Genomic DNA, 14,358 nt, shown 5'->3' on the forward strand with positions numbered 1-14,358 from the left:
TTGTCATATTATTGGCGGCATCAGAAATAATGAACTCCTCTCTCCATAGAAGAGTTTACTTAAAACTAATACACACACACACACACACACACACACACACACACACACACACACGTTCATCCCCACGCATGCTAGGCTCGTGTTGAATGACTGTGTGGTTATGGCACTTTGGCACCATTAGCAACGCCCGGGGCCACAGCCAGGGAGGTGTCATCTTCCCGCTGACCTGAGCCTCCCTCTGTCAGTGGAGCCTCGTGTTCTGTATCTACTTTAAGATCCTCTGCTCGCTCCTTCACTGAGGCAGTTTCCAGAAGGAACGTGCCTCATGTCACTGTGTGTGTTCTGTGCTGAAGCAGTTCTTCTTCTTGTTCTCGCGTTAGTGAGTGATAGATGTTTTCCCCCCTTTCCCCTGCTACTAACTACTTACAGTCTGTGTTCCTGTAGGATCTCGTTCGCTCTGTTCTGTCATGTCGCCACAGGCTAGAGGATTAGATTGAGTCAACCTGTGAGTGATTCATTTCTCTAGGATGCAGTCCCTGGCTTGCAAAGTGTGGAACGTGTATTCGTATTCTGAGCAGGAAAAAATAATTCAAAAGAGAATAGAGTTTTTGGAGTCCTAGGTAGTCTGGCCATCCTTTATACAAATGTGTACTTCTAAGAATATAAGAATTCAACTTCTAGAGATACTCATTGGATCAGTGCATTATCAGTGGATCCGGGAACCAAGAGGGACCAGTGCCCTTGCTTCCTGCATTAGGAATCTGATTTCCCAGATTTCTTAGATTAGGAAGAGCAAACATTCAAAAGCCACAGTTATTCAAGTTCATACCCAACCATTTCTCACCTAAATGGCTTCAAGTATCCTCTTTCCACCTCCAGCCCCACGTCCTATGACCATCCCAGTCACAGGACTCCCTGACTTAAAATCCTCCAAAATCTCATGAAGTTCAAGGTCTTCTAAGGAAATTGTACCCCACTGGGCCTCGTTCATCAAGATCCCCTACTCTTTCTGGTCACATCCCCACCACGGGGTACACATGCCTTGCTCATGTCTGCAGAGCCCTTCATCTTTGTCCCCTGCAGTTTCTGCTCCACCTGCTTCTGGTTACCTCAGGTGTGCCTCTTACCCTCCCACCTGCCCAGAGTTGAGGAGTTCAGGGCCACACTCGCTGTTTATGGCTTTGCCCCCTCCTCTAGAGCAGTGAGCTCACGGAGGACAGGGCTGCACCTCCTTATCTCTACAAATGGAATCCCTGATGTTGGGTAGGAGTTCAATAGGAGCTGAACAAACTCCTTAATGCCTGAGTGAAGTATTTGGTAAATATGGCCAGTTCTAATGTAAAGGGAGGACATTTGGAATGTGTATTCTCCGTGCAAAGGACCCCGGGTTCCCACCATCATTTCAGCCATTTGAAATTAAACAAGCAATAATAAATGGCATATAGCAAAAAAAAAAAAAAATCCTTACAGTTGACTGGTCATCTCTGCCTCCATAAGTCAGCTGTCCAGGGACATGAATGATTGGCCAACCTCATCTCAACATACCCTGTTGTATTTTGTTGCAACACTCTGCCCCTTCACTGACTCCCAGTCACACCAGACACTTTGTGGGGTGTGTATTCTTACTGAAATCTGAGGGGGTCCCCCAAAAAGTCACAGGGCACTGTGTGGTACTTTCTCTAAGAAATTCCCAGTCCGAGGGATACTCTGTCTTCCCACTGTCTCCTGTGGAGTCCTCCTTCCCGTCATGCAGGTCACTTCCTCCTTTAACACAAAATCTGGACTTCAGTCTCCTGAAGCCAGCTTCTCCCCTGCAAGCAGCTATCAAAGCACCTTCTCAACACAACTCATAGGCTCTCACAAAGGAGGTCCCATGACAGGTGCACCGTATCTCCTCTACATCTGCAGGTGCACACTGCAGACCATCTTGAACCAGCCCATGGACAAGCCCAGGGCTCTACCCTCCAGTCTTATGGGTTTCTAACTCTTTTCACTGGGAAAATTTAAGCCATTTTCTGAAGTATGGCTTGTCCCTTCATCTCCCTCAGCTATATGGCAATGGACTAAATATTGCTTAATGCTCCATTCCATACTTCAACACCCAAGTGGTGGCCAGGAATGTCCACTTACATCCAAGGTGTGTAATGAAGACCACACTTGGAATGCATTCTTGCAGGGCCTAAGACACACCTTCTTTTCTTCCAGGGCAACCTGCCACCTGATTACCACATCAGCCTCATTGACATAGGGCTTGTGCTGGAGTACCTCATGGGTGGAGCATACCGCTGCAATTATACTCGGAAGAGCTTTCGGACCCTTTACAACAACTTGTTTGGACCTAAGAGGGTAGAACAAAATGAACTTGTGATGTTCTGTGGTCCCTTGCTGTCCTTTCCAGTATAACTCAGCCTGTTCAAAGCCAAGTTCATCATCCCATCCCCAAGTGCACCTTTCCTTCCTCCTGTAGCAATCCAGGTGTGAGGCTGCACGGTCCCTAGAGATGCCCCTGTTTCACACAGAGCCTGTATCCCCTGAATAAGGCAGGCCCTTGGCCCATCAATTACATCTGCTCCTGTCTTTTGTCTGCAACAGACTTCCTCCTGGGCTGCCTTGTCTGCCTTCTCCAATCCATCCTACTCCTATAGCCACCTTCATCTTCCAAAGCAAGGGACCGTGCACTCCCTGCTCAAATACTTACAGTGCTCCCCACCACCTGAGGAATCACTGCCAAGCTCTTTATCACAGCATCCAAGCCTCTCTGACAGCCTGAGAGCTGTTCCACGCTGTCATGGGAGACCACAAACCTCTGCCAAAATCAAATTGTACTATTGTACCAGCCATGTCTTTCCCCTGATCAAAATTCCGTGCATATTGCAAGCCCAACCCAAATGTCAGATCTTCCATGAAGCCCTCCTCTTGCCCCCCACATAGAGCCCCGAAAGCTCTGTGTCTGCATTTCTGTTAGTGAACTCTCTAGTTCTACCTGGAATAAGGGTCATGTGTTTGCACAACTTTCTTCTCTGACTTTGGCTGTCCAGAAGCAGTTTCCATATTAGAGCATTTCCTTTCCTTGTGTATTGCCCTCAATTGTTAATGATACAAAGTACTTGTTAACCTAGGATTCTGTCCCCTACTAACAACACTGCTAAGGTACTACTAACGTTACTGCTACTACCACTAGTTATCTGATTAACTGGATGTTTTTTCCTCTTTTATTATGCAGCCTAAAGCTCTTAAACTTCTAGGAATGGAAGTAAGTAAGATATGTTTTCATTGGTTTTATATCGTCATCAAATATATGTAGCCCTCTTTGTGTTGTATTTGTTTGATGTAAAATTGAGGTTGTTTTCAATGGATCAAGGAAATGTTTTATAACATTTTATAGCCATGTGTGGATTTTTATTTAATTTGGTATATTCTTTAAATATATGTGTGTATGTGTGTAGGTGTGTGTGTGTGTGTGTGTGTGTGTGTGTGTGTGTGTGTGTATTTAGAGGTGGGGAAGGGCAGAGGGAGAGAGAGAGTCTTAAGCTGGCTCCACCCTCAACATGGAGCCTGATGCAGGGCCAATTTGGTATATTATGTGTTTATTTTTAAATTTCTATATGGCAATTTTTAACCTCTATAGAACAACCTTCCCTAAATTACTGTAATTGCAGTTTTACGGAGGCAAATTAGAAAACTATAACAAAAACATTTAAATCCAGGTCAAGGTATGGCAGTTTCAGTAGAAATGTTACAACTAACTCATTAAGAGACTGTAACAATTAGGTCAGCCATGAATAACGCATGATAGGAATTGGAGAGCCAGGCCCCCAGCCCAGCCACTTCAGTTGTGTGAATGTGGGCAAGTTATTCAGACTTTGGGGCACAACTTCCTCATCTGAGGGAATGGAAGAAATTCACAACCTCTGAGGCATTGAAGAGTAAGTGTCGGTAATTGGGAAAGCTGTTTGCAAAAGAATAAATATCCGTGTCTATTATTCCACTGAGTACTGAGGTTTTAGCCTGCAATAATCTGAGCCCCACAAATTTTCATTTTGCTTCCATGTTTCGCCCCCAATTCTCTCTGTCGTTACACATCTTTCTTTTGGATCCTGTTCTATTTTCAGAACCATCCTTGATCATCCCTTTAGGAAATGGAAATTTTGGCCTTCCCTTTGCACCATACACATGAAAGGACAAAGCTCATTTAAAAGGGAATGTTTGCTACCCTTAAACATTGATAGGGAAACCTACGACATTTTTCTCTACCCCTTTCTACATTTTCCTATTAATCTCTGGTTCGCCTATGTCTGGCAAATGAGCATTGATATTGGGAGACTTCCCCGAGGAAATAAACTTAACCTCTCCCGGGGTGTGTTTGTATATTAGTGTATTCTTTGTTTCAGTTTTGCAGCATGTCCTCAGGCTTTTTAAAATATTTATTATTGAAGTATAGGTGACACACAATGTGATATTAGTTTCAGGTGTACAACCGATTCAACAGTTCTATGCATTACTCAGTGCTCACCCCGATAAGCGTTGTCTTCATCGGTCACCATACGGTGTTATTACAACGTTATTGACTATATTCTCTATGCTGTACTTTTCTTCTCTATGACTTGTTTATTTTATAACTGGAAGTATGTACCCCTGAGTCCCCTTTACTTATTTCACCCATCCCTCCACACCTTCCCCTCTGACAACCACCAGTTTTTTCTTTGTATATAAGTCTGGGTTTGTTTGTTTGTTTGTTTGTCTGCTTATTTATTCGTTTTTTTTTTCTAGGTTCCACATGTAGGTGAAATCATGTAGTATTAGTCTTTGTCTGACTTATTTCATGTAGCGTAGTACCTTCTATGTCCACCCATGTTGTTGCAAATGGCAAGATTTCATTCTTTTTGATGGCTGAGTAATATTGCATTGTGCATAAATACCACATCTTTATTCATTCATCTATTGATGGACACGTGTTGCTTTCACATCTTAGCTATTGTAAATAATACTGCAATAAATGCAGGGGCTCATGTATCTTTTCAAATTAGTGTTTTTGTTTTCTTTGAGTAAATGCCCAGCAGTGGAATTACTGTATCATAGGGTAGGTCTATTTTTAATTTTTTGAGGAACCTCCATGCTGTTTTCCACAGCGGCTGCACCAGCTTGCATTCCCACCAACAGTGCAGGAGGATTCTCCACATCCCCACCTACGCTTGTTATTTGTATGCCCTCAGTTTTCAAAGGCTTGTGGGAAAAAAAAACAAAACCCTGACAACCCAGGAGTATAAATTCATCAAACTGTAGCATGCCTTTTCAGTCCATTTGGGTTTAGATGGTTTACTTATTATAAAAAAACATGTGCTTCTTTTCACAAGAATTAATATACTAAGTGGGAACAGCAGATGTATTTATAAAATCTCTTTATTAATGCTGACAAAGGGGTCTTCCTTTTTTTTGGTCGTCATGAAACCCTTTGCTGTGCACTTATGGCAGAACCATGAAAAAATGTGCTTGTCTCCTCTCAGGACGATGAGCCTCCAGCCAAAGGGAAGAAGAAGAAAAAGAAGAAGAAGGAGGAAGAGATTGACATTGATGTGGATGACCCTGCTGTGAGTCGGTTCCAGTACCCTTTCCACGAGCTGATGGTGTGGGCCGTGCTGATGAAGCGCCAGAAAATGGCGGTCTTCCTCTGGCAGCGAGGCGAGGAGAGCATGGCCAAGGCCCTGGTGGCCTGTAAGCTCTACAAGTCCATGGCCCACGAGTCCTCCGAGAGTGAGCTGGTGGACGATATCTCCCAGGATTTGGACAACAACTCGAAGTTAGTGTCTTGAGGGAACTTAAGAACCAGGAGAGACTATTGTCCTGAGGACCTGTCCCTTTGGGGGAGGGCGGCAATATTTTTCTCATTTAAGTCCAATTATGTTTAAAGCTTGGTCACAAATCACTTTGTCCATCATGTCAATATTTTTTTCTTCTGTCTCTCTGAGGTATTTCTAGACTGTCATTGTTTTGTTTTTTTACTGCCCTCTCATGGGAACTATTGAAACAGAGTTTTAATGTGAAGACAGTGAAACAGATTTCCATACAGAAACACACAAAAGAGTACAACTCCAGTGAACATGTGCCTCTGAACTTGACTTTCCCAAGTGCTCCTCCATTTCTCTCCCATTTAGGTGGGACAGGACAGCTAGAGGGTCCTGCAGCTGAGTATTTCCCTTCTCCCAGGCCAGTTAGGCTCTGAGAATATCCCAGTAAGATGGGCTATGGCTAACTCGTTTCTCCTTTGGGCAGGCCTTGTTAAGAAGAACAGAGTACACTGACATATTTCTCTGTCTCTATGGTTTTGGAAGCAGAAGTTTGCCCTGTGACCTCAATTCTCTGATGAATTTAGAAGAGCTGTCAATTTTCAGCTTGTCCAGTTTTTCACTTATCGTTAAGACAGACTGGTCACTCCTAAGTCCCTTAGGTGCAGAACCAAAAACAGAAGTCCCAATCCAACTTTATAGACCCATGAACTTGAGGCCTATACAAGCAGCTCTGGCAACCTCTAACATGTCTGACATCTCTGTCTCCTGAGGCATGCTGCTTTTATTTTCTAAATAAAATTAGATCACTAGCTGATTTCTACACATTGAGAATTCAAGGTCATCTAAAATATGAGGAGGTACCCCTGTCTCAGTAGGTTGGTAAATGCTTTCCCTCTGCTTGCTGGAGGATTCTCATGGTAATATGTCACCCCGCAGCCTGTAGGACTTGCGGCCAGAGAGCATTCCTCTTCAGGGAACAGGGAAGGCCATTCTTCCACACATAATTCCTCCCTTCTACCTCCTTCAGCTCATCATTGGAATGAAATCTTACCGAAAATGGAGAAACAAAAACTTCATGAAGGGTGATCACTATGGAACTTTATCTAAACCACATTCCATGAAAAATGTTGAAAGAATAGGGAATGTTTATGACTGCCATCGAATATTTGAACGAGGGTCATGCAGAAAATGGAATAAATTTTATGTTTATAGGGGCGCCTGTGTGGCCCAGTGAGTTAAGCATCTGCCTTCAGCTCCGGTCATGATCTCAGTGCCCTGGGATCAAACCCCACACTGGGCTCTTAACTCAATGGGGAGTCTGCTTCTTCCTCTCCCTCTGTGCTCGCTCTTTCTTTCTTTCTTTCTTTCTCTCTCTCTCACTTTCTCTCAAGTAAAAAATTTTTTTAAAAAAACTTTAAAAACATTTTATGTTTATAATTAAACTTATGTCATCCTCTCTCCCCTTCCCCCAACTTGGCTCCCATTACTTCCCCACCCTCCACCTCCAACAACTAGGCCCTTGCTGCTCTAGGCCCCCAAGACAACTAGAACCTCTCTCTTTCATAGCACTGTGAGTGTTGAGTTCTCTTGTGTCCAGTGTGTTACTGAAGTATTGCTCACACGCAGAGAAAGGCATCCACACAAATGTGTTCACAAACAGAACACACTGGTATGACCAGAACCTAGATCAAGAAACAGGACCTTGCCCAGACCAACCAGGCCTCCTGGTGTCCCCTTTCAATGTCCACGTGTACCCTCCACAAAGGGTAGTCATATTCTGACTTCCATCACCACAGGGGCTTTGCTGTCCTTTCTGTCTGCATCCCTGTTCTATAAACACTCGAGGGAAGGAAATTTGTCTTCTCATCTCTGTGCCCCCAGAGCCTGGGGGGCAGATGTGGGGTCAGTCTAAACTTCCTTTGCAGCAAGAGCAGTCAGTCCCCCAACATGACTGAGCACAGAGCCCTGGTCCCAGCCATTCCCATCTGGGGACATACCCCATGACCTTTCGGACTGCAGAGGATTGGAAATCCAGGATTCTGTGTCCTATGGCTCCATGACGTCCCTGTGGACACGTCTCTCTGACAAAGAGTGTATGGCCGCTGCAGCTTCAGCCCTGATTGCATTTCCTTCCCTCCAGAGACTTTGGCCAGCTTGCCGTGGAGTTGTTAGACCAGTCCTATAAGCACGACGAGCAGATCGCCATGAAACTGCTGACCTATGAGCTCAAGAACTGGAGCAACTCCACCTGCCTCAAGCTGGCGGTGGCAGCCAAACACCGGGACTTCATCGCTCACACCTGCAGCCAGATGCTGCTGACTGACATGTGGATGGGAAGGCTGCGAATGAGGAAAAACCCCGGACTAAAAGTACGTAGGACTTGTTGTGAGCTCTTACTCTGCACTTTGCTGACTGGGCACTTCCTGTGGATTGCTTCATTTATGCCTCTGAGCAACCCCATCGGGGAGATGCTTGCCTTACAGTAGAAAACCTGGCACTTCAACGTTAAGTCACTTACCTAGGGTCTGAGCTGGTGAGACGTGGGTCCAGGACCTGCACCCAGGTGGTCAGATGCCTGACCAAACCAGCATGCCTGGCTTACAGAGCTTGGAGTCCACCCTAACTATCCACATGCCCCCAGACAGGCCATCTACCTGCCATTAAAGCAGGCACCTGAGCTCATTCTTTTTTTAATATTTTTATATTTATTGTATTTTATTTTATTTTTTGTTATTATTATGTTCAATTAGCCAACATATAGTACATCATTAGTTTTTGATGTAGTGTTCAATGATTCATTAGTTGTGTATAACACCCAGTGCTCATTGCATTTGCATGCAAATGGTGGGTATTCATTGTTTCTGTTGGCTGAGTAATATTCCATAGAACTCTTTCTGTGATCCCTTTACAAATCTGAAATTGTGTGATATTATTTTAATTGGTGATGTTTTCATTACATGGGGTTTATAAGAGAATATGATGTTATGAATGGGTTTGAAAAGGATGTAGTGGGTAGAAAAGTGTATTGTGATCAAATCCTAGTTCTGCTGCTTACTACTGTTAATGACCAGGTTACTTTTTTTTTTTTTAAGTAGGCTCCACACCCAGCATGGAGCCCAATGCAGGGCTTGAACTCATGACCTTGAGATCAAGACCTGAGCTGAGATCAAGAGGTGGATACTTAACCAACTCAGCCACCCAGGCACACTAACTATTAGGTTATCTTGAGAAGAGATCCCAATCTTCAGATAACCCAGTCCCTAACGGAAATATTATACCAATCTCATGGGATTGCCATGAGAGTAAAGAAAAGACACTATATGTTGTGCTGTGTGGTTCTGGCAAATAGAAGCCACTCCATGTCTTAAGAATATGAAGGTGATGCTTTATCCCTGTATGAAAACTGAGCAGCAGGATTAAAAGTCAGTCAGATTAAATGCATATAAGAAGTCAGTGAGATCCAGAAGAAAGTGCTCAAGAAGAACAGAAATGAGTCCAATAAATAGATGGAGTTACTGAGAAGCTACAAGTATCAGAGATACAGGTTAAGGAAACAAGAACAGTTTCTTAACAAGAAAATCCTTCATGAGAACATAGAAGGGAAATCAAATTTCAGGAAGAAAACAAAATGCACACAAAAATTAAGGTTCAATTATGATTCAAATTAATATTCAGAATGATTCTGAGCAGCTGGTAGAATGTAAAAAAGACCATTTGACCTCTGATGCCAAGAACATGATCCTTTTGTGGCTCCAGAATTCTACATTAAAATTGCCATATGGCCATGCAATAAACAATATTTATATAGTAATAAAAACGGAAATGCTTTTTCTTGGTTTTCAGCTTTTAGAACAGTCCCGTAGACAAAGCATTGAAGACTCAAATATTATTCCTAAACAGGGTACAAATGCCACCAAGTATGAAAATACAAAAGCAAGGTCACAGCTGGGAAAAACTGGGTTGTGGAAGGCAGAAGGGAGGGTAGTAAGAAGGATAATGTCCCATATTATAAAGTGGGCAATTGAGACTATCAAAAGTTGTTGAGACAGGTGATAAAGGTTTCAGTTTATGACATCAAGTTACAAAGATAACTTTGTAGGAATTGAAAATATTCCTGTGGCTATTAAAAATGGAGCAGAGGAATAGGATGTCAATAGGTAATACTTACATTATCAAAGAAATAGCAACATAAAATATCACTCAAGTTGTTCAGAATGTGAAATTATCAATAAGGACTAAAACCAGAAATTGTTCAAAGTGATTATCTCAAAATATAATTCAAAGATTTCTCTTGAAGACAAATGATTTGAAATTATATATTGAAAGAACACATTCCAAACCTGAGTTTATCAACCCAGAACAACCACGATCAAAGCACATTTTTATTTTTTATAATATTTTTTATTATGTTATGTTAGTCACCATACAGTATATCCTTAGTTTTTGATGTAATGTTCCATGATTCATTATTTAACGCACATTTTTAAATTACTGGATTTTAGTAAAAAAGAAAAAACTCTCTGGGCATCCAGGCAAAACACAACAAAAGTGACTTACAAGGGAAAGAAAATTAGATTATTGTTAGACATTCAACAGCAACCACTTGTGTCAGGGAGAAAAAAAAATGGAATGTATCATATAGATACTCCCAGAAGAAAAATGATAGGCCAGGATTTTATACCCAAAAAAGTGACTGTTAAATATAAGGGGTACACACAAACTTTTACCAACAGGCAAGAATCCCAGGAAGTGTTGTTCCTAGGAACTCTTTCTGAAGACTCTATTAGAGAATGAGCTTCCAAGAACCAAAAAAACCAGAGAGGAACAGTATAAGGACCAATGATGAGCCTCAGATAGATATTTACTTACAGTGCTGAGACTAAGGGAGGGCTAAGAGGAAGAGAGGGTAGGATGTAACGGCTATGTGTTCTGATAATGTAGATATAATATAACCATTCTGAAAGGGAGAGAGAATCAGAGCACTTATGCAAAAAAAAAAGAAAAGAAAAGAAAAAGAATGAAAAGTAACTGTTTTCAGTAATCATGATTGATTGTAGTAGTATTAGAATTGTTATTCTGAAACTATAAAGTTAAAGCAACTGAGTACTGAGGGATATTTTAATTCTAGCATCATGTCAGTCCTTGAGAACTAGGACTCAGTGTGAAACAAAAGGAAACACAGCTAGTCTAGAAAGGGGTAAGTGCAAAGCCTATAGCACTTAACTGGAAACATCAACATAAACTCATTCTACCTCTGACCAATGAAAAGCCTAGAAACAATGACCTACCCAAAAGCCACGAACATCTCCAATGCCCAGACTGTGGTCTTGAAATACCATTTCCTACTAACTGGAGCCAGAATTTCTTAGAGAAATTGTCCATTCCAGATCTGGAGCAAGAAATGTATAACATCAGCCGGGAACATCTGGACACATCAGATGACAAAGAAGCTATCAAAGACCAGTAGAGAGCGCCTGGGTGGCACAGCGGTTAAGCGTCTGCCTTCGGCTCAGGGCGTGATCCCGGCGTTACGGAATCGAGCCCCACATCAGGCTCCTCCACTATGATCCTGCTTCTTCCTCTCCCACTCCCTCTGCTGTGTTCCCTCTCTCGCTGGCTGTCTCTATCTCTGTTGAATAAATAAATAAAATCTTTAAAAATAAAAAAAAAGACCAGTAGAGTAAGAATAGGGAGACCAGGAGCACTCGAAGAGGCTTCCACAGGCCAAAGATGGGACACTTTGACTTTCAATAATATTACTAATAGCAATAGAGGGAAACATATCATGCATGTTTAAATCCATGAGTTTATAATGACATTTTAATACCTTCAGTGGATGATAAGAAACCAATTCATTATCTTGAAGATAGTTAAATTAAGAATTAAGAATTTAGCCTACATTTCCTAAATGAACTCAACCATGGATAACCAGTGAGTAGATGAAGAGAAATGTGAAAGTCTTCATAAATTTATTCCAACTAAGAAATGAAAAATAAGGGGTGCCTGGGTGGCTCAGTTGGTTAAGCATCTGCCTTCAGCTCAGGTCATGATCTCAGGATCCTGGGATGGAACCCCATACCGGGCTCCCTGCTCGGCAGGGGAGTCTGCTTCTCCCTTTCTCTCTGCCCCTCCCCGTGCTTGTGCTGACACTCTCTCTTTCAAATAAATAAATAAAATCTTTTTAAAAAATAAATGATAGAGTTAGAACATCACCAATTCTCAACACCCAGTGAGTTACCGAATCTAACAAGCATCAATGGCTGCAAACATCACCAAGAGCTTTCTGATGAAAGAACACACGACCTACCATCTCAGCAAAGGGCTTGAACCTGGGTCTGGTCAGGCCTCTGCATCCAGCTGCCAAGTGGACAGAGGAACACCTCAAATAGCACAGGAGTCATGTAATCCCCCAATTCCACTCCGTGATCAACTCTACAGGTCCAAATCCTCTAGCTCTTCAACGGATAAACAGCCAGAACATATGCATATTAAAAAACAATTTAAAAAACATACCAGAATTTTGAAGGGCAAAATTAAACTGTAGTGTCTACCACAGCACTGTCCAATAGAAATAATATGCAAGCCACATATGTCATTAAAAATTTTCCAGTTACAAAAGTAAAACTTTTAATCATTATTAAAAAAAGCTATTTAAAAGTGCATTGTACTACTGGGTATTTACCCCAAAGATACAGACGTAGTGAAGAGAAGGGCCATATGCATCCCAATGTTCATAGCAGCATTGTCCACAATAGCTAAATCGTGGAAGGAGCGAGATGCCCTTCAACAGCTCTTTCCATATTATTATATAGGAAGTTCTCATTCTTTCCCAGCTGGGTCATATCCCGTTATTTCAGATTCATATTTAGCCAGTCTGCTCTGAAGCCATGGAGGTCACTCCTGTCTTGCAGGGTTACACCCACTGCCACAGTGAATGCTCTTGGACACAAATACAGATAAACGTCCAGAAGTGGAATTGGTGGCCCCATGGGGATATATGCTTGCAATTTTGACAGGTTCAACCAGCCTCCTCTGTGAGGATTTTTCCAATTTACACTTCCACCAACAATGTAGGAGAATGCCTGTTTTCCCACAGTCTCCCCGACGCAGAGGAGGAGTAAACTTTTGAATTTTTCTAATCTGATGGTAAACAATGACATCCTTGTGTAGTTACTGTGCATTTATCTCATTTTGAGTGAGGTTGAGAGCATTTTCCTGTCAGTACCAACGTTTCAGCTCACAGCCTTTGCCTGTTTTTCCGCTGGATTGTTGAAATTTTTTTCTCAATTTCTAGGAACTCCTTTCTAATTAGAAAGATTAGCCCTTTGCCTGTCACATGAGCTGCAAATATGTTTTCCCATGAGTTGTTTTTTACTTTGGTTAAGACTTTTCTTTTTTTTTTTTTTTGCTGTACAGATCTTTGTGCTTTTTTTTTTAAACTGATCTTTTCTTTGATTGCTTCTTTTATTTTACTAATTATTTTTTTAATTAAGGTGTAACTGCTTCTTGATTTGGGGGCATAATTAGAAAGGCCTTCCCCCGACCATCTTCTGAAAAATTCTCACATGATTCTTTTTAGTTTTTTTACATTCTTCCCATACCACTACCTTTTTTTTCTTCCATGAAATCTTTAATCGTTAATTTATGCTGGCGAGTGGTAGAATCCAACTTAACCGTATTCTGGATGATCACCTGGTTCCTCAATACCACTTATTAAATAGTCCATCTTTATTCTTCCAACTTGAGGTTGTACTTTAACCTTATGCTAATTTTTGATGTGTATTTGAATCTATTTCTGGACTTTCTATTCTATTCCTTTGTTTGGTCTATTCATGCACCTATACTGTGCTGTCTTAATTATGGATTTTTTATTGTATAATATAATATAAATTTTAACATACGGTAGAAATAACCCCTCTGTGATGTTCTTAATAATGGATCACTGAGGGGCGCCTGGGTGGCTCAGTCGTTAAGCGTCTGCCTTCGGCTCAGGGCGTGATCCTGGCGTTCTGGGATCGAGCCCCGCATCAGGCTCTTCTGCTGGGAGCCTGCTTCTTCCTCTCCCACTCCCCTGCTTGTGTTCCCTCTCTCGCTGGCTCTCTCTCCAATAAATAAAATCTTTAAAAAAAAATAATGGATCCCTGAGGGAAATTTTTCAAACTCAGCACTGAACACGAGGAACAGATTTCCGTATTGGAAACATTGATCACAGCACTGATGAAACTGACAACAAACTTTTCCTTCCATGGGCCAGGCCATCCTTTTGTCTAGATCAAGCCCGAATTACATTTGTCTTCCAATTCTTGACCCGTACATCCACATTTACATCTAAGTTATTCTATATAAAATGCTTTCTATCTACTTCACCAAAGGTATTTTTATATTTTATGTATTTATTCTCCTTCCTATTATTATATTTTAATCTAAAGATTTACCTGCTTTGAAACTCAGTGTAAGTTCTCTGCTTTTTAAGACAGGATTCCACACAATACTGCTTGCTGTTTATCTGAAATAATTTGGTGCAAGTTCTTAAATTTTTCACAATCTGTGACCCTATACCAATGTATCAAGC

General features: G+C 41.7%; 1 protein-coding gene across 1 annotated transcript in view; it reads left to right on the plus strand.

Moving 5' to 3' along the window:
- The window catches only part of TRPM1 (transient receptor potential cation channel subfamily M member 1), a 69,951-nt gene that overhangs the window by 23,209 nt on the left and 32,384 nt on the right, over positions 1–14,358 (plus strand). Inside the window, exons 14-17 of the mRNA XM_026510259.4 lie at positions 2,206–2,346; positions 3,224–3,253; positions 5,505–5,797; positions 7,927–8,155. Coding sequence (XP_026366044.3) covers positions 2,206–2,346; positions 3,224–3,253; positions 5,505–5,797; positions 7,927–8,155 — 693 coding nt within the window. The remainder of the gene's footprint in view (positions 1–2,205; positions 2,347–3,223; positions 3,254–5,504; positions 5,798–7,926; positions 8,156–14,358) is intronic.

The sequence above is a fragment of the Ursus arctos genome, unplaced genomic scaffold (assembly GCF_023065955.2).
Source record: "Ursus arctos isolate Adak ecotype North America unplaced genomic scaffold, UrsArc2.0 scaffold_28, whole genome shotgun sequence".
Taxonomy (NCBI): domain Eukaryota; kingdom Metazoa; phylum Chordata; class Mammalia; order Carnivora; family Ursidae; genus Ursus; species Ursus arctos.